The sequence below is a fragment of the Thunnus albacares genome, chromosome 15 (assembly GCF_914725855.1).
Source record: "Thunnus albacares chromosome 15, fThuAlb1.1, whole genome shotgun sequence".
NCBI classification, from domain to species: Eukaryota; Metazoa; Chordata; class Actinopteri; order Scombriformes; family Scombridae; genus Thunnus; species Thunnus albacares.
Genome location: NC_058120.1, coordinates 26,530,826 through 26,558,086, shown reverse-complemented (window position 1 = coordinate 26,558,086; position 27,261 = coordinate 26,530,826). Strand labels below are relative to the sequence as shown.

General features: G+C 36.0%; 1 protein-coding gene across 1 annotated transcript in view; it reads right to left on the bottom strand.

Moving 5' to 3' along the window:
- Window positions 1-27,261, bottom strand: part of LOC122998243 — a 171,533-nt gene that overhangs the window by 6,602 nt on the left and 137,670 nt on the right. The window contains exons 39-40 of the mRNA XM_044375019.1: window positions 12,796-12,885; window positions 10,040-10,105 (exon numbers count right to left, since the gene is read on the bottom strand). Of these exons, the coding sequence (XP_044230954.1) occupies window positions 10,040-10,105; window positions 12,796-12,885 (156 nt within the window). The remainder of the gene's footprint in view (window positions 1-10,039; window positions 10,106-12,795; window positions 12,886-27,261) is intronic.

The following is a 27,261-nucleotide window of genomic DNA, read 5'->3' as shown; positions in this document are numbered from 1 at the left end:
TGTTAATGAGTTGTAATTATCAGCCCACCTTCCCTACAGAAATAAATCTTGTCTGATTGTGTCTATGAAGTTCACTGACACCATGAATGTACTTCGGTTTGTGTCCATTTTGTGTTCTCATGTCAGACTCTGCACTGCCTGATGTGACCACTAGATGTCCTGAGTTCATTTGTCTTTACCAGCAGTAATAACTTCATTAACACACCAACAGGATCAATCAGAATCTGTGTTTTTTTCTACACATTTGACAGATCAGCTGTCAGTCAGACACAACTTCTCTCCATTTCCTCACTAGTCACTGAGTACATGAGGGCTGAGAGCAATAAATCAAATAACATGTTGTGCACACTGATCTGACAGTGAGTGTGAATCAAAAGATAACGTCAACTGAAACATTTGCAAATGTAAGAATTTTCTACATGTATTCATCATCACCTGGGACATTAAGTATAACTCTGCAACCCAGGCAAGTCAGGAGCAGCCTGTTAACAGTTCATAATAGACTAATCCAAATAACAAAGACTCTTGTATAACATATTAAAATCAAACATGGTACAAATTATTGTGCTGATTTTATTTCAAGAAGCAATATTAACTTCAAAGTAATGCTGTGTAACATGGCCTATAAAAAATATTGCAATATTTTTATATTATATTGCGATAAACAATATATATCTTGATATTTTGAAATCTCCTCTAAACTACTGTAAACTACTAAAATACTAAACTACTAAATGAACTGCTGTTACAATAAAGTTAAATAAAGATAAATAAAGTACTGTTATAATAGATACATCGAGTATATTTGATATATCACCCACCCCTAATTTGAACATTTATAAAAATGAAACCATGTGAGAAGTTTAGAGGTAAAAATCACTATTTGGTGGAGTTGTTAACAACTCATAGACATGTGAAATATGACCCCGACTACACACTGCTTTATGTAAGACGTCAAAAGCCAAAAAGGTTGTGTCAAATTATGTCAAATCTTCATCTGAAAAGTAACTAAAGCTGCCAAATAAATGTAGTTTAGTAGTTTAGTCCCATCTTCATTAGACTTAAGGGTTTTCTTATGTTTTTTCACACTGCTGTCAGGTCTATTTTCTGCGCTTAATTACAGTCAAATTTGTGTATTGGGTTTTTCGAAGTTGCGGGTGACCTACACTCACCACTGTACCTGAACGCCTCCTGAGGAGACACACGGGGAAACTATGTTGAGTCTTGACGTTTTGCTGTCATTCATGTTCGCGCTAACTTCTCTGTCCTCTCCTCTGCTCTATTTGTTGGTGTTTGTGTTTATCTTACTTTGTGACGTATATTAAAATTTGTCAAATTCCTGTAAATTTACTTACTGGCTGAAACAGCCCCTCCTCTCAACCAGCAGCAGAGGGAGGAAGAGGACAGGATGAAGATACTGACTGATGTCTGCGCTCTTCATTCTTTCTAAACTTCACTCAGTATTTTAATATCATGGATATTTTCTATTATATTGACATTTTTTATTTCTTCCAAGTGAGATATTATTGAATTTATAAAGTGACTTTGCTGATGGAAACATGACTGTTGCTGTTGCAAGAAACGACATTTCGTCATGTTTAAAACATCTAATCTATTCTAATCTTGTTCTGAATTTTTATTTTTTTAACAATAATTGAAACCCCCTCAATGGTTTAGTAATGAAAAAGAACCGATAAGAGAATTGATAAACACTCGTATTTCTTTCTTCTGGAGTTTCGTTTATTCCACCAATGCAGTCAGCAAAGCAACATAACACATCATTATAACTACCATCTCTACTGCTATCAGATCATTTTAACACTCGCAGACACAAACGTGATGAAAACTGTTGTTACGTTGTCTTTAGATGATGAAAATAATCTGAATCAAGCTGATGAAACAAACATATAACTCACAGCAGGACGTTTTTAAGGTTTGTTGATTCAGAATCTCAACTTTCTGTTTTCATCTTTAACCTGAAGTGATCTTTAAGGAAATCTGATAACAGAACAACAGCTCTGAACTTTAGAACAAAAGTCAACAGATATATTAACAGACTTTATAAATCTTTAGTCTGATGGGTGCGTTTTATTCCAACAAGGAAATAAAAATTACCGAGATGGCATCGATGCAGTCTGTTGTATCTCCGTCCCTACAGCTGGCTGGTGGCTACAGTCTGACTATGGGAGGAAGAGAAAATCGCAGTTCAAGTCCGTTCACTATAAGCCTGTTTTACGCGTTACGCGGTGCTTTTTAAAAAAAATAAATATTGCAATGATAATAGTCCAAAATTGTGTGAAAATGCGTAGTTTTTAGTCAAATAACATCAAATTCAGAGGCGTTTCGGTTTGAAAAGATCTGAGGCTTTTTAAGCAGGATAAATAATGTAAACTAATATAAATACTTTTTGTATATTTACATTGGAAGCAAAACAACTAAACTAACAAAGTGTGTTAAGATGCCACAGTATTGAGATGGAAGCAACAATCTCAGAGACAGAACCTGGACAAATAAGATTACGACTGCCTGAATGGAGAGATACTACTAGAGGTTAGAGAGAAAAGTGAACTGACCATTTAAATGAACCAGTAGGAAACAGGTCCAGATGTATCAGAAGAACTAAAAAGTTCATCAAGTCCCAGAACACAATAATAACGCTGACATTACTGTGAGTGTTGATATGTTCGGCTTATCTGTCCAATCAGGCAACAACTAACTTATGGGGCAACTAAAGATTGTTTCTTTATTGAGTGACTTTAATGATTGAATAGACTTTTAGTTATTTAGAATAAAACGTCATGACAGGTCTGTTGGAGCTGCTTTATCCCATTTTCACTGTATAAACATTGAATCTGTGTGTATCCTAACAGCTGACCTGTCAGATGTGAAGGAAAAACGTAACATTAATTATCGTTAGATTCTGATCTTATTTATGAAGTTACCGTTGCTGTGCCTCGTGCGTAAATGTGCACAGCGTCTCTCAGTTTGGAGACTAAGACTCTGCTGCCGTGTGATGCTGCAGGTATTTCACAAACTCAAAAGAAATAATCACACACAGCCACACAATCCTAGATTACATTCAGTGACACCTGAACAGACATTATTCTTGTGGTTGTGCGTTCTCTTCCAGATTGTATTATGGACAAATGTCTGCGCTGAAATGTGGAGAAAACCCTGAAACATTGCTTTTCTCACCATAAAAATGAACTTGACTGTCTGCATCCTTAATACATTCGTGACCTGTATGCGTCTATTTTGTGCTGAACCATATTTCTCCCCCTTCCTCACGTGCTCCGGGTAAAGTCCAGTTGATACAATAAAAGGTTTTATAGGCGCAAAGAGCTTCTCAAAATCGACCCTAACGACGCTACTGGGACTAAAGTTCATAACAGACCTCTGTTACTTCAACACTAAGATTTGCTTTAATTGGCGATTATTTTGTAGTTTCACGCAGGCAAAAAGTTGACTAAAGCCCTAAACCAATTAACAACGCAACACGGTGTTTCTTTTGATTAGTTAAAATAAACGTGAGAGGAAATCATAGCGATTTAATGACGAATAACGCAAATACACAGGCTTGTATAAATACTAAATAAGATATATTAAGGCTGGTAATAAGAATCATTTAAGTATATAAAGCGTAGTTACAATACCTTTAAAGGATGAAACACACTGCGTGACAGGAGTGACGGTCAACTGCTACAACCCAACGATGTAACACGTCAATAGAAACCAGTGTCTCCTCCTGGTTTATTTCAACACCTCTCCTTTCTTCTGAATTATGGTGTTACCTTCGGCCAAAGTACAGTTACAATAAAGTTATTGAACAGTATTACATATCTGACTGATATGCTGATATTTAAGATAAAATTCTGTGTCCAGTGTGTAAAGGCCTTAAAGGATACTTACACTTATATTCTTTATTTTATATACTTCGTCCAAAAGTGAAAGTACAGCTGGTCCATTTCAAACCGATGATGTCATTGAACAGTACAATGATTTTCTTCATATTACATTTGCAAACAATGACATTTATTATAGCCTGTTCAGCACATACAATTTAAATCTTTCTGGGATGACTGGAACAATATTGATAATATTGTAATGTTAACACACTGTTACCCAAATTCCCTCAAACATTCCTGATTTTATAAGTCGAATTATTGTAATGTGGGACACCTATAAGTTCAAATGTGTCCATCTCTTTAGTAGGATTTTTCATGCAGGACTTTTACTTATAATGGAGTATTTTTACATTGCTGTATTGATACTTTTAAAGAATCTGAGTACTTCGTCCACCACTGCAGACAAGTGCCGAACTAGCCCCAAAACACCAAATATTGCAGTAGAAAAAACAAAATTTGACAAAAAAGAACATAAATTAGGTTGTGTGCAAAACACAGAAACTTGCCTCCTTTTCAAAGCTTTACAAATAAAATCAGCCACAGAACAGGTGTAACAGGTGCTATAGTTGCATAATTTTCACATCCAGGGTGAATTAGAGTAATGTGGGACCATTTCTGCAATTGGCACTTAATCCAATTACTTAATCCAATGTACTTAAATGCATATTTCACCAATTTAATGTAAACAGTGCTGCTTGACAGTTTGTGAACCCTTTAGAATTTGCTCTATTCCTGCATAAATATGATCTAAAATGTGATCAGATTTCCATGCAAGTCCTAAAACTAGATAAAGAGACATCAATTAAACAAATGAGATACATATTTGTGCGTGGCAAAAGTACATGAACCTCTAGGATTATCAGTTCATTTGAAGAGGAAATTAGAGTCGGGTGTTTCAATCAATCAAGTGTGAGTCTGGGAGGCCCTGCCTTATTTAAAGAAGAGAAATCTGGGTCTTCAATATCAAAGTGTGAGCTTCAAACATGGCTCGAACAAAGGATATTTCTGAGGACCCTAGAAGAAGAGTTGTTGATGCTCACCAAGCTGGAAAGGGTTAAAAAAAAACATTTTTAAAGAGTTTGGACTCCACCAGTCGACTGTCAGGCAAATCGTGTACAAATGGAACACATCCAACACCATTGTTACTCTCCCCAGGAATGGTCGAACAACAAAAATCACACTAAGAGCAGGTGCGTAATAGTCCGAGAGGCCACAATGGACCCCAGGGTAACGTGTAGGGAACTAAAGGCCTCTCCTGCAGTGGCTACAGTCAATGTTCATGAGTCCACCATCAGGAGAACATGGAACATCAATGGTGTGTATGGCAGAGTTGTAGGGGAAAAAGCCACTTCTCTCTACAAGATAAGTGGATAAACTAGAGGACAATTGGAAATATATTCTGTGGATGGATGAGACCGTAGTTGAACTTTTCGGCTTGAATGAGAAGCATTATGTTTGGCGATGAGCAAACATTGCATTCCAGCATAAGAACCTTATTCCATCTGTGAAACATGGTGATGGTAGTATCATGAACCAGGACCAGTATCTCTGGACCAGGACGGCTTGCAATCATTGAAGGAGCTATGAGTTCTAAGTTGTACCAGCACATGTCAAGGTATCTGTCTGTGAACTGAAGCTCAACATAAAGTGTGTCATGCAGTAAGACAACAACCCTAAACGGGCAAGTTATTCTACCAAAGAATAGTTAGAGCAGAAGAAAGATAATGTTTTGGAATGGCCGAGTCAAAGTCCCGCCCTTAATCTTATAGAAAAGCTGTGGAAGGACCTGAAGCAGGCAGTTAATGCCAAGAAGTCCACCAACATCCCTGAGTTGAGACTGTTCTGTAAGGAGGAATGGGCTAAAATTCATCCAAGCTGATGTGCAGGGCTGGTAAATGATTAACAGAAACATTTGGTTGAAAAGGGAGGTCACATCAGTTACTGAAAGCAAGGTTTCACATACTTTTGCCTCATACAAATATGTAATATTGGATAATTTTCCTCAATAAATAAATGGATAAGTTTAATGTTTTTGTCTCATTTGTTTAATTGGGTTCTCTTTATCTAGTTTTAGGACGTGTAAATATCTGATCACGTTTTAGGTCATATTTATGCAGAAATACAGAAAATTCTGAAGGGTTCATAAACTTTCAATCAGCACTGTATGACTGTCCCACATTTTAAACCACATTGTCTAAATTGGGACAAAAAAATTGATTGGAATTTAAAAAATATGAAAGATGTTTTCATCATATTATAGCATATTTTGTTATCTTAAAACAAGCATGTTTACATGAAAGTAAAATTTACTCAAGAAGCTGCAGAATGGTTTGATGAATAAAGTAGCTTAAACACACATTTTAATGCCAGTCGACGTTCATCCTGTGTTTGTCTCTTCATGGAGGAATCACTTTTTCCAAATGACACAAACAACAAAACATATGTATAAACACTTGATTTTATTCTCAGCAGAATAATCCAACAAGGGGTGTAGTTTATCATTTTCAGCATAATAAATGAAGCAGTGGGATAAAAAGGACAGTAGTCAGGGACAGTAATCCATAAAGTGCAAGTACAAACACTGGCTGAGTCATGACTTGGTGACGTTACACAAAGTGCAAACTTACAACACAAACTCATCATTACATTTTAACAGAGGACAGACTGTAAAGGCTGCACAGTCAATCACAGTGTGATCATAGCTGGTTCTTAGCTTAATTAAGTTTTAGTGTAATGCTTTTTGTATCTAATTAACAAACAATTACTAATATTGGCACCAGTAATCTCACAATATTCAAAGCTGCATTCAGTGGCAGCTAGCAATAACGGACTGAAACTATTATATTAAATGAAATAACCAGAAATCCTTTAATATCAGTTACCTGCAGAAATCCAGAAATTCAAGTTATCCTTGTTTATTTTTGATAAAACTTAGAGAGAAGATTTTGGCAATATGTCATTGGGATGAGTTCCTGTCATCCAGCTGAGAAAAACAGGGAAGACAAACGGATGCAAGCAAACTTTTCACAATGAAAAATTGTTTTGAAGTCATTGATACTTGTTAATCGTAGCTAAATATAGCATATAGTGTTAGCAACTCAAATACAACTTTACATTTATATAGGCACAGAGCACAGACCCCAAAGCATCAGACCTGCTTCAAAGAGGAGATATATATCAATACATAAGTGAGAATACAGAATACCATAAAGACGAGCTTATCAGTTTTACTGTAAGGCAAAAAGACAGTCAAGCTGGCAGTGATAAATTTTTACCCACATCACCTATACTTAACAAGTTTCAGTTTTGGGTAAAGTAGGCACCGTGTTTAAACAAGGAAGAAGAAAATATGAATTAAAGAAGAGGATATCTCTGATTCTGCTCAGTGGGAGAGGAGGAGTTGAAGCATCTGCAGGTTGGATGGTTGTAGTTGGACTGGTCTAGAAAGCCTCTGGCAGGTGTGTTGACTTTGTTTCTATCTCAGAACTACTTCCAACAACAAGCTCTTGGGTGGTGGGGGGGGCTGTCTTTTCCTTTTCCCTAATAAAAACACAGAACATAATTTGAACATCACACCATTTCAAAATGCTGAGTCAGTATGCCACATCTTATCTCTGCACAGTGATCTTTTACTTTCAGACAGATTATATTCAACATATTTTTCATATTTGTATTCATTTTATAAATAAATCTCAATTTTTGGTGATTGCCAGATATCTTCTGCCCATTTTTGTACACATTTACCTTTTACATTATATTTTAACAACTCTTGGTAAATCAAATACTGTATTATTGTAAACTCACAATACTAGCCTTCCATCTAACATGAATCCAACCCCACATCTCAATTAACATGGTGCAAATATATGAATTCCCAAAGAATATCTGATCGTCATTTGAATAAATCTTTTTTTCTTGAATCTTTTATAACAACAATAACAACATCATATTCCTGAAGCATAATCCAAAATACAACAAAAAAAATCTATAAACTTTTACATATTTCTATAACCTGAAGTTGATCATCACCAAAACTAAACTGAGCACTGCTTTCTCTGCCTGATTCTTGAAGATGTAAGACTTGTTTTTCTTTCTGATGGAATAGAATTAATATGAAATTGACTGAAATGGAAACAAAATTCTGCTACATCAACATTTGGTGCATCAGAAAAATCAAATAATGGAGGAGAATTTAGTATCACTGACAAGTGATGTAGTGATGATGAAGATGCTTATAAATTGATTATGAATTAAATCAATAACAGATTTATTCTTGATTCTGTGGCCACTGAATGATTTCTCTCCTCTTCTCACACAGAGTTATAATTATGTTGACAGATTCATCAATATATTGCAAAAAGTGTGTTAAAGAATCAATATGTGAGTTACAGGTTTGACTCACCAACTGTCTGAAGACAAGACTGAATAACGATCAGCTGCTGCATCCTTCTTTGAATCTGAGGAAGAAGAATCACGAAAGTCCGGCCGCCTGCAAATAATAACCATTGTTATGTTATAATGTATAAATATATAAATATAGATGAAATTATAGGAAATCGGCTGAAATGGAAACAAAATTCTGCTTCGTCAATGTCTGATATACGTCAGAGAAATCATATAATGGAGGAGAATCTAGTATCACACTGACAAGTTCAGTTGTTTCTTGTCATCAAAATGTTTTATTTTAAAAACATTACTATTGTTTTTCAGACAAGTACAATTATACAAATACACCAAGCTGATGTCCACATAATTTAATGTCTTCACTATTTTTTTCATGGAAGCTGCACTGGCAGGAAACAGTCAGTCAGAGAGCCACTTCTATCACAAAACAACAAAATCCACCTGAACCATTAAATAAATCTACCCACTAATTTGTCATCCAACACATACAATATGTAATGCAGCCGATACAATCTGAATTAAAAACATGCAGAACTTAATACTGGGATGAGCAGAGGATAGGATACGTGGAAAACTAAGATAAAAAAGTTAGATTACATTCAGACAGCTTTCATTTTATTAGCCTTACCAGCGTGCTGTGTTTGTGTAAAACATACTGGTGGTGGATGGGACACTGTGGGCAAAGCAGATGAAAATGTCACTTTTCTACATGTTGATTCTCATTGAACAGGTGGTTTGATAAAGTACTTACACTGCTCTATTAGATGAACATTCATGATCCCCAGAGGATAAATCCTACTGACTTTGTTGATCCTCTGACTGTTCTTTGAGTGTCACCATGAGGTTGACAGATTTAATTCACAGTTAAATGTCTAAACTGGATGAATTGTCATGAAATTTGGTTCAGACATTCAGGATCATCTCAGGATGAATTGTAACAACTTTGGTTATTTCTTCACTTTTCATCTACTGTCATCAGGTAAAATATTAATTTGTCCAGTACTTTGGTACTAATTAATAAATGTTAGACTAAGATGGTGAAGATTATAAATATTCATCATCTTACTAATATTATATTGTTTCCTGTTTTCCACCAACAATCCATGTTTGCTTCTTTTAAGTAAGTTATTGATGTTTTTGTCACATTAACCCAAGTAGTGTTTTTAACCCAAACTGCAATGTGACAACTAATTATAAATGATAAATGGCTGCATGTTTTTATCCAAAGTGCTTTATAATTTACTGCTCATTCACTCAGCAGCAAGCTGCCATTCAAGGTTCTGGTCTATTATCAAAGTTAAATCCAAACATTTCAACAATGCACACAGTTGGTAAAGGGAAGGTCTGGTTTTATAACTTGTTCCACACAGAAACAAAAGATTTACTATAAACTGCACACAGTTGGTACCAAGATTTAAGCTGTGAGTTATGTGTGTGTGTGTGTGTGTGTTTACAAAATATTTAAGAATGCAGTAACATTTTACTGTTAGTAAAGTCTTACTTCTTTTTGAAGTCAATATCATAATCATATGAACGTGCCTTCTCTTTCCTGGACACACAGCTGTACAAAAGAAAAGTCACCAGAGTGGGAAATTAGAACATTTGCCATCTATTCACAGCAACTGTTGGATAAACAGAAACTTTGAAGTAGATATCAAAAAAGTTCACTAAAAATGGATTCTCAAAAATTGTGTGAAAGATTGTATATACGGGTTAAAGGTTTGACTCACCGACTGTCTGAAGACCGAAATGAATCCTTCTTTAAATCTGAGGAGAGAGATTCCAGAGAGTCCAGCCTGCAGCAAATAATAATCATAGTTATGACACTTCTTCATAAGTATGAAAATAAACATTACAATCAACAACAACTTCATTTCAAATATGAAAAAGTGTGTGAAATAATCCAAAGGAGGTTATGGATTTAATGTGTGACTGTATATGATTTCAATCAAAAGGATCCTTAAATGATTTTTTTCGGAAGAAAATAAGCAACAGAGAAGCAAAGCTGGTCCAGGTCTATATTTATCAAACATCTCAGAGAAGGAAATCACTACCAACTGGACAAAAATTCTCTCAGTGATGCAAATTTGGTTCCACTTTTAGGACAAGGAGCACAAAACATTTGATCAACTTTCTTAACTGAGGAAATCACTTCTATCTGTACTGATATTTAGGAGATCAGAGGTGTTGTAAGGAGTTGGCAGGAGGTGGCGTTCAGACAGAGACATAAGAACACATGGAAGGAGATATATGATATATTCAGATTGTCTTCAATAGTTAGTTAATATGTATGTGGCTGTAAAAACAACCTCAAATAAACAAGACAATTAAAATGGTTTCATATAAAAATTAATATGAACCAACATCATTTTGTTCCACAGACTCAATGTAGACTTCACTTATTGTGATGATGATACACAATTTTATGTCTCCATAAGGTCTGGACCCGTATTTATCAAACTTCAGAACGCTGTAAAGAAACAACTGAGGAGTAAAACAACTGTTTGCTGAGTCTGAACAATAAGACACATTTATCAAGAGACAACTTAAAGCAAAGTGTAAAAGTAACATTTACAGTAAGAGCAACTCTCAAGTGATCACATGAAGGAATAACCAATCAGAGATATGGATTGATGATATGGATCTGCCATATTGTACATACTTTAAATCATTCTTACAGTTTATTCAGTGGTATGTTATTCTGCAAGAACATATATAATTATAAATTCAATTTATTTGTGGGAAATATTTAAACCTCCAGGAATAATGAATGTGAAATGAACAACAATCTAATATATTTATAATGTATAAATATATAAATATGGATGAAATAATAGGAAATTGAAACTGAAAGAGAAACAACAACAACAAAATTCTGCTTCATCAACGTTTGGTGCATCAGAGAATCGTATAATGGAGGAGAATTTAGTATCACACTGACAAGTGATGAAGTGATGATGAAGATGCTTATAAAGTGATTACAAATAAAATCAATAACAGATTTATTCTTGATTCTGTGGCCACTCAATGATTTCTCTCCTCTTCTCACACAGAGTTATAATTATGTTGACAGTTTCATCAATATATTGCAAAAAGTGTGTTAAAGAATCAATATGTGAGTTACAGGTTTGACTCACCAACTGTCTGAAGACAAGACTGAATCACGATCAGCTGTTGCATCCTTCTTCAATAGATGTGAGAAGAGAGATTCACTGAAGTCTGGCCGCCTGCAAATAATAATCATTGTTATGTTATAATATATAAATATATAAATATAGATGATATAATAGGAAATTGACTGAAATGGAAACAAAATTCTGCTTCGTCAACGTCTGATATACGTCAGAGAAATCATATAATGGAGGAGAATCTAGTATCACACTGACAAGTTCAGATAATAAAGATGATTAGAAAGTGACTGCAAATAAAATCAATGTCAGATTTATTCTTGATTCTGTGTCCACTGAATGATTTTAATGATGTTGACAGATTCACCAGATGTTTTCTGATTGTTTGTTGATAAATGCTAAAAAACAGGAAAAAGTGATGTAACATCCTGTCAAATGTTCAAAGACAAATAAAAGACTAAAACTTCTCTATTTATAATGATGCTGCTTAACATATTATTCATCACAATCAATTATATTTTGTACAATCAGACAGAAAACGGAGGCTCGGCTCTGTTTTCTGTACTGCAGTCATCTAAGATCTACTCTGAACCAACTTAACAGACCTCTGCAGCTCTCTGACATTTAACAACATTTTATATCAACACAAGTTTGATCAATAATTTTTATTCTCAAGTTTGTCAACTTTTATCTTTCACTTAAGACAAATTTTTACTTTTAGCAGTTTGATAAATACAGGCTCTGTTGTTATTGATTTGTTTTGTGTTGTTGTTATCAAGTGCTGGAATAAAACAGAAATTTTAATCATCATTATTATTATTATTATTACAATCAGAGCAGACTGATTGAAGAGTATTTATGAGTATAGAAAATAGAAGGACTGACCTTTCTCTCTGCTAACTAACATTTAATAAAACTCCGTATTTCTAGTTATTGAAGATATAAATGAAACCACAGCAAAGCAGATTGAGAAAAAATATTCATCAAGAAGACCCAACATGAGAATATCAGCCATCCAGGCACAACAACTGCTGGATACACAACTACCAGATAGACATCAGAAAAGTTCAGGAATAATGTTTTCTGTTCACACTGAATCATTTCTGGCTCTAACATTTGTGGTCATTTTGATCTTGAAGAAAAGTCAGTTGATTTTACTGATTCAAGTGTCTGTCAGTGTGGATACAAGTGACAGAAAAGATAAATGTAAATATGATCAGCTAACAAAACAAGCTGCTGAAACCAGAGATGTATTGAATAGAGGAACAGTTATTCCTTGTTTACACAGGTCACAGAGCAAAGCAGCACGTTAACCAACATAGATACTAATATTATAAAGTAACAGAATGGTGACTTACCGTGACAGTGAGGCAGATCTGGATAGAGCCTGAACGCGCACCATAGGTTTACTGAATACCTGAGAGTCTGGTATCTGCTGCTTCTCTGGGCTGTAACACAACACACACACACACACACACACACACACACACACACACACACACACACACACACACAACCACACACATCTTTGACTCTGACTAAAGATGGTGGAGTAATGTTGCTGCTGATTTGTGACTCAGGAGCACACAGGAGAAATCTCACAGAGAAAAAGTTTTTTTTAAACAGTCAGAGATCCTCATCTCACCTCTGAGCTTTGGTCTGGTTGTCATGTTGCCCACACAGAGGGGTTTCAGAGGGATGGACCCCCTCCTCTGTCTCCTCACACTCATTCATTGCAAGCATACACTTGCACACAAACACACCCAACTATTATAAGTAAAATGGCAAACAGAAACCCAATTCATGAGTTCATGAATGTTGGTGTTAATGAGTTGTAATTATCAGCCCACCTTCCCTACAGAAATAAATCTTGTCTGATTGTGTCTATGAAGTTCACTGACACCATGAATGTACTTAGGTTTGTGTCCAGTTTGTGTTCTCATGTCAGACTCTGCACTGCCTGATGTGACCACTAGATGTCCTGAGTTCATTTGTCTTTACCAGCAGTAATAACTTCATTAAGTTATTACCATTCATATCAGCTGTCAGTCAGACACAGCTTCTCTGCATTTCCTCACTAGTCACTGAATACATGAGGGCTGAGAGCAGTTATCAATTAAACTGCTATCTCTGCAATTAATGCTAGAATGACAACTTTTAAAACATGTTGTGCACACTGATCTGACAGTGTGTGTCAAGCAAAAGATCATAAACTGAAACATTTGCTGGCAACATTTTCAAATGTAAGAATTTGCTGCTTTTCTACACACATTCATCATCACCTGGGTCATTAAGTATAACTCTGCAACCCAGACAAGTCAGGAGCAGCCTGTTAACAGTTCATAATAGACCAATCCAAATAGCAAAGAACCCTGTATAACATTAAAATCAAATATGGCTCACATTATTATGTTGACTGTATTTTAACATCAAAATAAAATATTGTTCACAATTTGAGTGAATTACATCTGGATTCACTCTTTATTGAACCTTATCCCATCTCTTTATTCTGTATTTGGATATCCATTAGTTTCCACAAACTGGTCGCTGGTTCCAGTGGCGCCTTAATGCACAAGCCTTGGGCCTCCAGAGGCCTCATGAAACATGAACTTAAAAAACAACAAACAAACAAAAAAAACACAGTAAACAAGATGTAGGAGGGTAAGCTACCTGTGATGTGGGGGCAGATGTGATGAGGAGTCAATCCTCTTGCTGTGCTTCAACACTCTTCGTAAAAACGTCCATCCTCCAAAACGTCCATAGTCCCAAGGCCTATAGTAATGTTAAGACATCCCTGCTGGGGTCCACACAACAACAGCAACTATAAAGCAAACAACAATTTAAAATAATAAAATAATAAAAAGCTAAATCAATCAATGTAGAAATTAGAAAATAAGTGAAAGGTGGACAATAAAAACTTACAAAAACAAAAACAAAGTGGTCAAGATAGAAACAAAAAGAAAAAAAATCAAATAGATTCCAAAATAGCAATAATTAAAAGACACATCTATGTGAAATTCTTTGACTTTTTGAAAGACAGTTAACTTTTGATGTGTTTTATGTCTGTGGAGCAGATTCCAGGCATATATAGAGAACAATTCTCATACAGTTTGTTCATGGACACATGAGACTGACCAGTGCTAACTTGAAGTGTTGACAGAAACCAGTATATAGCCTACAAGTTTTCTTGCAAACTAAGTGTGGTGAATTATTCAAATTTGCATTTTTTGCATAAATAACAGAAGACTAGATTTTAATGTAACCTCTCCGATAGGAAAACTATTTGCTTTAACGGAGGCGGGGTGGTTAACCAACCAGTTATACCATATCCTTAACATCTTTTTGTTGTTGTTAGAAAACACTTGTGATAAAGCATGAATCTCACTCAACTCTTTTTGTTGCTTGTCCACTATGACTGTGGTTAGAAGACGCAGCACTACTTGGACAAGTGACACGAAGGTGATATTTATGCTTTATCAAAATAGTTTTCATACAGTACTTTCAGTTTTATAAGAGAAAAGACTTTAAGGATGAGGACTAACTGGTTGGTTTTGCAAATGTAGATTACACCCCATCTCCGTGTGCACAGCAACTGGCAAAAAGTGATCATGTTAAATAATCATGATCTCAATATTGAACAAAAATAATTGTGACTATGATTTTTGCCATAATCGAGCACCCCTAAAAACACATACATTTTGATTTACACACACACACACACACAAAGAGTTTAAATATGTATGTTATATATTGTAAATATGTATGTAATGAATTGTTTTCTTCTGTTTTCTTTTTCATTTAGGAGCACATGTACTCCTTGAAAAAAAGTAAGGATTGAACACTGCTGTCAGATGTGTAGAAACACTAAGTAAGTGGAGTGTGGCCAGTCCAAGGGCTTCTGTCACAGGCATGTAGATGTTTACTTTAGACCCCCCCCCCCCCCCCCCCCCCCCCCCCATCTACACCCCATCTCCGTGTGCACAGCAACCCACGCACTGGATGAACCCTGATCCATTGCAGCTTCTACTGTCATGTATCAGGGATGGTTACTGAACTATGATGGATCAGCTGATATACCGTCCAGTCTTTGTTGCTCTGAAAACTACTTCTTTAATGAGTTACTTTAACGATTAAATAGACTGTTCAAGGTTTGGATTTTCAGTTTTTTAGAATAAAATGTCATGACAGTTCCGATGGAGCTGCTTTATTCAAGTTTCACTGTATAAACATTGAATCTGTGTGTAGCCTAACAGATGACCTGTCGGATGTGAAGGAAAAACGTGACATTAATTATCGTTAGATTCTGATAGATCCTCTTGGCGTGTTTAGGAGATTCTGCCGCCATGTGATGCTGCAGATATTTCACAAACTCAAAGGAAATTAAAGCTGCAAGCAGCGTTGAATGGTCCTTCTCGCCCTTGCGCACGTCGGGCCGCGGCGCAATCGAAGGGCTTCTGTGACGGGCATGTAGATGTCTTCAGACGGCTGTTGGGGCTGCTTTACTGAAATTTCGTAGGGGGCGCTATTCAGACAGTTTGCAGCCATTTTCTGCAGGGTGAGACATGGCTGCCTTGCTCACACCTGTGTCATAAAAATCATGCAAGTTTTGTGCCCATTCACTTGAATTTCAATTAGTAAATTGAAAACTCTTGATGAGTTTGTGTGTAAAACAAATTAATTTCCTAATTTTCATCAAGTCTATTTTTAGGAATGTAAAGACTTTTAACTAGGGATGCACGACATTAGATTTTTGCTGATATCCGATATGCTGATATTTTCAACTCATTGTGGCCGATTGCCGATATATGCACATAATTTTACCAGCTGGCTGAGGAGGCTATTATGCATGTAAGCATAGATTATACTATGATCAAGAAAGACAATATATGAATGAAGAACTTAGGAAGACTGGAGTTCAGTAGCTCAGCATTAAAGTTCTTCCCTCATATAGGCTATAGTCTTTCTTGATCATTAGTACAATATATGATTGCACGTGTAATAGTCTCCTCAGCCAAGTGGGAAAAAATATGTGCATATATCAACATCGGCAACTGGCAAAAAGTGATCATGTTAAATAATCATGATCTCAATATTGAACAAAAATAATTGTGACTATGATTTTTGCCATAATCGAGCACCCCTAAAAACACATACATTTTGATTTACACACACACACACACAAAGAGTTTAAATATGTATGTAATAAATTGTTTTCTTCTGTTTTCTTTTTCATTTAGGAGCACATGTACTCCTTGAAAAAAGTAAAGACTGAACACTGCTGTCAGATGTGTAGAAACACTAAGTAAGTGGAGTGTGGCGCAGTCCAAGGGCTTCTGTCACAGGCATGTAGATGTTTACTTTAGACACCCCCCCCCCCCCCCATCTACACCCCATCTCCGTGTGCACAGCAACCCATGCACTGGATGACCTGCCCACGCACCGGATGACCCCCCCCCCCAATTCTCTCTCTCTCCCTCTCAGCTGGAGAGAAGGATTTCAGAGTACTCTTCTTGTGATAAAGCTTCATAAATCCCATGACGTCAGACGCCCCAGTTTGGCACAAAGTCCATGTCCAGAGATTGCCTCCCCATTGGTTTACATTGTAAAGTGTGATGTCGCACTACAACTTTCAGGGCTTACTAAATCTAAACCGTTCGAGTTATTACAAAGTTTTTAATAACTTTTGTTCAGCACAGTGTGATAAGCCATGCATTAAAGTTTGAAGCCGATACCATAAAGATTAATAAAGAAAGAATAAGAAAGAAACAAACACACGAAATACAATAGGGTCTTCGCACTTTGTGCTCAGGCCCTAATAATCACACAATAATCCTGGATTACATTCAGTAATACCTGAACAGACATTATTCTAACCCCTTACAGACCTGAACCACATTAACAGCTGGTTTTTGACGGACATTTCAATAAGTTACATAATAGATGAGAAATAGAGAAAGAGGCACGAAAGTTAATTTGTGATTTTGGAGAGCTCTGTGTGCAGCTCTGCTAACTAATGCCACGTAAACCGGCAAGTGTGTTCTCTGCAAGATTGTACTGCGACTGTTGTAGGAATACTGCTGAAAAAGAAAATGATATGTTACACTTTAACGGTTGATTTCTACTGCTAAATCCTATATACGATATATTAAGACTGGCAAGAAGATTCATTAAAGCATATAAAGCGTAGTTACAATACCTTTAAAGAGTGAAACACACTGCAACACAGGACCGAAAATCAACGGCTGCAGAACAACGATGTAACGGGTCAACAAGAACCAGTTCCCCCCCCCCCCCCCCCCCCCCCTCACACACACACACACACACACACACACACACCCTTTTCTTCTTAGTTATGTTGTTGTTTCCTTGAGCGAAAGTACAATTTAGAATAAAGTTATTCGACAGTATTTCATATCAGACTGATATCCTGACTTTTCAGATAAAACTCTGCCCTCTTAAATTTAAACAATCCACGATTAAAGGATACCTACAAGTTATTTTCGATGTTCCTCCAAAAGTGAAAGTTAAACTAGTTCACTGTAAACTGATCGATGCCATCGAGCGATGTGATGAATTTCTTCATACTAAATTGTAACAATGACATTTAAACAGTACACTTATTATATTCAACATGTATACTTTAAATCGGTCTGGGATTAATTGAACGGGACATGATAGTCAGACACTATTGACATTCATCATCACCATCTTATTTGAGTGTCATAAATACATGCAGCTGTTTACCGAAAATGCCTCCAAACTGAAATGTCATTTTGTGCCTAATGGAGCTCATGATTGATCCAGAAGGGCTGTTTTATTACAAACAATTTCACTGTATAAACCTGGAATCAGTGTGTAACATCTGGCTGACCGGTCTGATGTATAGCACAACACAGAACATTAATAATTACCATCCTGTTGGGGTGTTAATGAAGTTACTGTTGCTGTGCCACGTGCGTAAATGCGCACATCTCTCTCTCAGTTTAAAGATGCATTTATCGTTTCTGCCGCTGTGTGATGCTGCAGGTATTAATAAAGTCAAAGGAAAGAATCTGACACACAGCAGCTGTGAACAACAATCTGAACATCAGTAATCCTACTGATGTTTCTGCAAAATCCTGGATTACATTCAGTGACCCCTGAACGACATTATTGGTCAGATTCAGACATTAATCTGACAAGTACAGATCTGCCACATTAGTCACATTAACAGCTGCATCTAAACGGACACTCACTAACACATACACGTCAGGGCATTTAAATGTTTTAGTTTATTGATGTGGAGACAAATTTAGATACTGTGGTAGATTAATGGTAATAGTATTATATTATCATATTATATATAAGTGTACACTTTATATTGCACCTTTCACACCGAGTGCACAACATCCTTTTAAAAGAAAATAAAAGAGCAACAATTTAAACAACAGTTAGAATCAAAATGTATTATTTTATGTCAAATCTTCATCTGAAAAGTAACTAAAGCTGTCAAATAAATGTAGTGGAGGAGAAAGTACAATATTTCCCTCTGAAATGTAGTGGAGTGTAACTATAAAGTAGCATCAAATGGAGATACACAAGTAAAGTACAAGTACCTCAAAATTGTACTTAAGTACAGTACTTGAGTAAATGTACTTAGTTACTTTTCAGCACTGTATGTGATATGAGAGAGAAGTAAAAGAGGTGAAATCAGAGTCGGTTTCAGCTCTATTATTGGCTCTGTAGGTGAACTGCATGGGAACCAGGACTGGGTCTGTGATGACTTTGAGGTGAGTCAGCACAAGGCACTCAAAGGAATTCATGACCATACATGTCAGGGCAATGAGTCTGTAGTTGTTAAGTCCTGTGGTCCTTTTTTGGGGACGGGGATTAATGACAACAAGAGCTTTTTGTGTATGTTGCACAATAAATTTATCTATCACATCACTTTTTGTTCCAGCATTGTGCCAACACCTTGTCATCTGAGAAAATGATCTAAATCTATGTCAAGGTTTTATATCTTCACTGTTACTTAAATTGCTGCCAAATTCTGGTCTTAAGGTTTTAAAGATCCAGGAGGGGGTTTGGGGGTTCCTTCCCCAGTTCTTTTTCATTATTAAAGAATTTCTTTTAAAGAAATATATTATTTAAAAAAATAATACATTCATAACAGGATTAGTTGGGATTAATTAATTTATATTTTAAATATAACTAAATATCGTTTCTTGAGCAGAAACAGCAAAGTCGTTATATAACCTCAATAATATCTCAATAGAAACAAAAATAACAAATAATTACATAAATAATATTTTGACATGAAATTGTGGTTGTTAGATAAAGTATTAATGGCTTTTTACTTGTGAAGCTTTTATTACACTGAGAGCAATGAGCATAATTTTTATAATTATTAGCTGTGATGTGAGTTGATTGAGGCTAGCGAGCCGCTCAATGAAGAACACTGCTCTATTAGATGGATTGTCATGAAATTTGGTTCAGACATTCAGGATCATCTCAGGATGAATTGTAACAACTTTGGTTATTTCTTCACTTTTCATCTACTGTCATCAGGTAAAATTTTAATTTGTCCAGTACTTTGGTACTAATTAGCAAATGTTAGACTAAGATGGTGAAGATTATAGATAGATCAATTATCGATAGATCGATTATAGATAGATAGATAGATAGATAGATATAGATAGATATATATACACACATATATATATATATAATCAGCTGCTGCAACCTTCTTCAATGGATGTGAGAAGAGAGATCCACTGAAGTTTGGCTTCCTGCAAGTAATAATCATTGTTATGTTATAATATATAAATATATAAATAGGGATGAAATAATAGGAATTTGGCTGAAAGGGAAACTAAATTCTGCTTCGTCAACGTCTGATATACGTCAGAGAAATTATATAATGGAGAAGAATCTAGTATCACACTGACAAGTTCAGACAATGAAGAAACCCAATTCATGAGTTCATGAATGTTGATGTTAATGAGTAGTAATTATCAGCCCACCTTCCCTACAGACATAAATCTTGTCTGATTGTGTCTATGAAGTTCACTGACACCATGACTGTACTTAGGTTTGTGTCCAGTTTGTGTTCTCATGTCAGACTCTGCACTGCCTGATGTGACCACTAGATGTCCTGAGTTCATTTGTCTTTACCAGCAGTAATAACTTCATTAACACACCAACAGGATCAATCAGAATCTGTGTTTTTTTCTACAGTCAGACACAGCTTCTCTTTTATTTATTTTATTAATTCGCTTTCAAACTTCTACTTTTATTGATCTCATTTTATACTTTTATCTCCTTTTACTTTCTTCTCTTTTGCCAGTAAAGTACTTTGAATGACCTCTGTTATGATAAAGTGCTATATAAATAAACTTGCCTTGCTAATATTATATTGTTTCCTGTTTCCTACCAACAATCCATGTTGGCTTCTTTTAAGCAAGAAAATTGTGTTTTTCTCAATTTAATGAAAGTATTGTTTTTTAACCCAAACCACAAAGTAAAAACTAATTATAAATGGTAAATGGTTTCATGTTTTTATCCAAAGTGCTTTATAATTTACTGCTCATTCACTCAGCAGCAAGCTGCCATTCAAGGTTCTGGTCTATTATCAAAATTAAATCCACACAATTCAACAATGCACACAGTTTGTAAAGGGAAGGTCTGGTTTTATAACTTGTTCCACACAGAAACAAACAATATACTATAAACTGCACACAGTTGATACCAAGATTTTTGTTTTGATCTCAGTTGCTGTGTGTGTGTGTGTGTGTGTGTGTGTGTGTGTGTGTGTGTGTGTTCGTACAAAATATTTAAGAATGCAGTAATATTTTGCTGTTAGTAAAGTCTTACTTCTTTTTAAAGTCAATATGATTGTATGGCTTCATCCTCTTGCTGGACACACGTTTGTGTTTAGAGGAAACTTTTCTCCCAGGCCTTGAAACCATGGGTCATGTGGACAGAACAACGATGGCTCTGACAAGCATCATTTCCGAGGTACAGTATGTGCACTGCATGTGAAAATGTTATACCTGTATTTGTGGTGCCATTGTGCTTGTTTTTAAAATGTTATTCACTACTACAAATTACGTAATATCAGAATAACTTGTAACTATCATTTTTAATTGTGGGTGTGTGGATGGGGGGGTGGGGTTAATGTAATGAATGCTGTTATGTAACAGTTGTGTGCATGTGTGTTTTAGACTTCACTATACTGTAATACACTTCAATAATTGTGATTACAGGTGGATATAGCTTCAGGAGGGGAAAACTTAAGTGTCTCCACCCGCACTGAAGGGACAACCCTAAAAGATTTCACATTGCAGTTTACAGGATTTGTGGATTCCTGCCCTGAACTGAAGAACAAAATAAAAAAGACTGCCAAGAAATGATGAACTCCTCCCACTAAAGTGGCGATGTAGAACATAAGAACAAAGTACCTGAAAATTGTTTTTGTTGTTGTTGTTGTTCTTGGTCTGTTACATTTACAATTTAAACATAGTTTCCTGTTTTGTTTTTGTTTTGTTTTTTTACTAAAATTAATTATTTTACACCTACATTTTGATAGATTAGTTAAGATAGATGGATTAGTTAAGAGTTATTTTGTTGTTTAAGTTTTATATATAGTTTTTGTTAAGTTTTATATAGTACAATTTATATAGAATATTTATATTGTATAATAGTAGTTTATATAGTTAAGAAGTTATAAATGAAACATATTCTATTTAATCATGCTCAATAATGTTTTCTCATTGTCTGTTCAAAATGTTGGTCCAGTGTGTTGTTAATGACACGTTGCATGTTGTTAGATTGTGACATGAAAGGTAACAGAACCACACAGCTAACTTACTAACATAATACAGCCCGCTCCCTGTTGTTACCACGTACTTATAGGGTAACTAGTCTGTACCTACAGAGTAAGGACTGGAGAACAGTGTGAATTTAATAATCCAGCTTGCTCCCTGTTGTTACCATGTACTTATAAAGTAACTAGTCTGTACCTACAGAGTAAGGACTGGGGAACATTGTGAACTTAATACAGCCCGCTCCCTGTTGTTACCACGTACTTATAGGGTAACTAGCCTGTATCTACAGAGTAAGGACTGGGGAACATTGTGAATTTAATAATCCAGCCCGCTCCCTGTTGTTACCATGTACTTATAGGGTAACTAGTCTGTACCTATAGAGTAAGACTGGGAGAACAGCACATATGTTGTGGTTTATGTGTAATTAAAGAATAAAATCGTTTTTCATAACTTCCTGTGTACCTTGTTATTGTGCAATTAAAGATATACTATGTATATTATCACATTACTGTATTGTTATTTCTTCATCCTTGATGACAATACAAGCCTTTCATAGCTGTGCACTGGAGAGAGGTAAGATTGCCTGTTATGAGCTGTTGCAGTGCTGGACCAACATGGCTGCTAAGAGCCAATTTTCAAAAGTATAGACCCATTTCTCGACTTGTTCTATTGAAATTCATACAATGAAGTAGAAGACATAAGCATAATAAATCTCTTGAGTGTGGGTGAAGCTTGCCTGTCAAACACACATGTATAAGAAAAATGATTGTCATAACTGCCACGAGCAAAAACATTTAATTTTAGTACACATATACACATGTAACGTACTGATTCATACGAGAAAATTACACCATAAGTTCCGGGAAATTACATGGTAAATGTTGGGAAGTTACATTTTAAAACCCCAATTGTTACTCCCTTGTTTGACGTTGTTTCGTTTTCTTCCGCTGTACCTACATTTAAGTACCAGTAAGAACCGGAGAGTATTTTATATGTATGGATTCATACAAGGAAGTTACACCGTAAGTTCCGGGAAATTACATGGTAAGAGATGGGAAGTTACACCGTAAAACGCGGGCTGTATTATAAAGTGTTACCAACCAACGTTATCTTGTTGGTTTGTCTTTCCCAAGTTCAGATTTTGTTAAGTGTAAAAACTAACACAACAAAATATGACTCCCCCTCAGTCTCTCCCCTGTTGCCACTGGTGACAAAGAGGATTCAGATATGTCAGCAAAGAGATTTTGTTTGTGTCGCAACTTGAATTGTTCAATATTGCCTAAGAGGGGACTTGAATTTAGTGAAACTAAGTGACACGAAATCTCTCATAAAACATCTCCCTCCCGATTTACTATTCTTCCATTATTCATTCATCCTGCAGTAAACTGAAGATAATAAGACTGCTTTGGGTAAACATATTTAAACAGAAGTGTAGCGCGCAGACATCGCGAGTGGCTCGTAGCTTGAAGTGAGTGCGCGTTCACGTGGAGGGCAGTTGGAAAAATCTACAACACCCTTTGAACACGAACACAGGTTAGGCTATTAAAACTAACACAAGACATCCACTAACATGTTGAGACGTTGAAAATGATAATGATACACTGAGGATGCGTTTCAAATGATTTGTCAAAGTATAAAACACCTCTGAGGTGGAAGACAATCCTGTGGGAATCCAGTCAAGCGCTTATCAGGAAGTGATGAGAAACTCGGGAGACTTTAGGCTACTCCCATTCTGTCACAAATATAAATGGTTCTCTCTCGGGAGAAAATAAAAAAATAAAAATGCATGAAGACGAAAATAAACAGGAACCCAAATTGTACGCTGATATTTAGTTCAAAGTCCATTGTGGTTACTTACCAAATAAAAACACACAAGTAAACTCTCATCCGCTGCCAAGAGAGCTGCTGTTTTGGTGAACTCTCCTGAAATGCAGGAAAGTCCCCAATCAGTCTCTCTGCATTGTAGCCTATACATTGGTAACGTCACTTGCAAAATACACATGTAAAACGTAAGCCTATGTTGTCCATGGATGCATACATCCATGATGTTATCACCTTAAGGCCATGAAGTCATAAGTCATAAAGTGCTTCACATAATCACATAATCAAATACTTTCTTAAAGCTGCTATAATTTTGAGGCAATCAGTTAGGGATGAGGGGCAGGAAGTAGCTCTCAACAGTGCCATCCCTTTAGTGACATGCAAAACAGGCTGATAGACACAATAATCACAGTGGAAAAATACAGCTTGCATTATTCATTTCAATATCAGTCATTTTGAGATACAGCTAGCAAGTCAGATATTTTACTTAGAAGTTGGTGGAGACCAAAACAGAGATTAAAGAGAGTGAATATTGGATTTACAGTCGCTAGACAGAATAAATGAATGCTAATGTTGCTCTGTGTCTCCTGGATGTGTAAACAAGCATCTCTTTGTTAAGTTCAACTTTACAATTTAAAAGATGAGACTAAGTCAATGTTGTGTTTTCAGTTTTGTTGTGTTTTCCACTGCCCCCACGTGACAGAAATCAGCTGACAGCAAACAAATTGCCACACAAAACATGTGTCTTATAAAACATGGATGGCTTTTGATAGTCTGGCTGAGAAATGGTATACCTGAAAACTGAATGTCTTTACAAACTGTATGATCTATATCTAACCATGTGTTATCTGATTGAATGGAGTGGATCCATTTGTATATATATTGAAGCTGATTTTCCAGAGAATAATGGTAAAAATTTGGAGCTTCCAAGCCTCCTTGTGTTTTTGATTTTTGCAGAGTGGCAAGCTTATTTCTTGGTGTCTTTTTTGGAGATGATTGAGTCAAGAGATTTAAAACTTTTGTGGGTAGACTGGGTTGGAATCATTGAAAATAGATCATTTATTTTAGGAGATATTGTCATTTTAACAGTGGCTATTCTGCCCAAAATGGAGAGTGGTAGGTTCATCCAGTGGTGGAGGTTGTAACAGCCCTTTGCTTGGTTAAACAAGACGCAGAGAGTCCCAAACTGATTTTTCATAGTTAATTTATTTCTCATCACCAGTCATCATCTCAAGCACTGAAGCACTATGAGTATTAGAGAAAAATATACAAAATACAAAAATTAGAATCAATACTTATATATATCAGAAATACAGTACACAGGAACTGAAGTTTAGATCTGAATCTAAGATAACACCAAGACTTGTGACCTCAGATTTAATCCAGGGAGTTAATTTCCCCGGATTATTAAACAGGAATTCTCTTTTTGTTTTGGGGACAACAAGAAGGATTTCAATTTTATCCTCATTTAATTTCAAGGAGTTATTGCTCATCCATTTATTTATTACTAACAGACAGTTGGGCATGGAGTTTATAGCTGCAGCATCATTCAGTTCTACGGATATGTACAATTGTGTATCATCGGCGTAACTATGGAAACATACATTGTGCTTTCTGATTATGTCACCAAGTGGCAGCATGTACAGTAAGAATAATAACGGACCGAAGCAGCTCCCTTGAGGAACCCCATAGCAGTTGTCATATTTCTAAGACACATGATCTCCAAGGCTGATATAAAACATTCTCCCTTTGATGTAAGTTTTGAACCAGTTTAACACACAGTCAGAAAGACCAACCCACTTTTCAAGACCATTGATTAGGATGTCATGGTCAATGCTGCACTATACTAGAAGTATAAGAATTGAGACCAATTGATGGCAGAGGCTGCCATGCAAGGTGCCAACCTGCTCATCAGGAGGATCTAATCATTCGCACACATATTCATACACTGAAGGCACAGCCATGAGGAGCAATTTGGGGTTCAGTATCTTGTTTAAGGACACTTCGACATGCGGAGTGAGCCGCAGTCTTGAATGATTATATGTGACAAATAATAACTTGATTGATTGATTGATTGATTGATTGGGTAGTGTATAAGATAGCAGAAGATCAGAAATGTATTTTGGTCCTAAACCATTCAGAGCTTTATAAACCAACAGTAGTATTTTGAAATCGATACTTTGACAGACAGGAAGCAGTGTAAAGATCTGAGAACTGGAGTGATATGATCCACTTTCTTCTTAGTGAGGACTCAAGTAGCAGCCTTCTGAATCACCTGCAGCTGTCTGATGGATTTTTTAGGGAGACCTGTGAGGACACTGTTACAGTAATCAAGCCTACTGAGGAGTTATGAGATGATTAATAGGAGAGGAAATATTTCCTTTGTTTTGTGATAATTTTATTGAATGAAACCATGAGAAGTTTATTTGTTATTTGTGTTGTATTATTATAAGCTTAGCATGTTTTCATTTGTGTAAAACTGTCAAATAAATGTAGTGAAGTAAAAAGTACTTGTAGCGGAGTAGAAGTACAAAGTTGCAGAAAACCCCAATGCAACTTACTCCTCGTTTCTCCTGAACATGGTTCGGACCTTTCTGAACATCTTTGTTCCACATTTGCTTTTAGCTTTGTCTCTTGTTGCAGGGAGAGGATGAGTTGAAGCGTCTGCAGGCTGGATAGTTGTAAGCAGACTAGTCAGGACAGCCACTGGTGTTGACTTTGTTTCCATCCCAGCACTACTTCCAACAACAAGCTCCTGGGTTATGGGGAGCTCGTCTTTTTCCTCTTCCCTGATAAAAACACAGAACATAATTGACACAGCACACAGTTTCAAAATGCTGAGTCAGTATGCCACGTCTTTTCTCTGCACAGTGATCATTTACTTTCAGACAGATTATATTCAACATATTTTTCTAATTTGTATTCTTTTATAAATAAATGCCAGTTTTTGCTTTGGTCAGACATCTTCCACCCACATTTACACTTTACACTATATTTGAACAACTCCACCTTCACTTTTCACTTTTAGAGATTCACAAATTCATACTCCAGCAGTCCTATTAACTCAAAATCAACCATCATATTCCATAATCTCACAATATTAGTAATTCCTAAACAATATCTAAATGTGTTTAGAGATTCCTGTCTAGACACAACAATCAGTGTTTATCTCATACCTGAGTGATAGAGGAAAGCAAA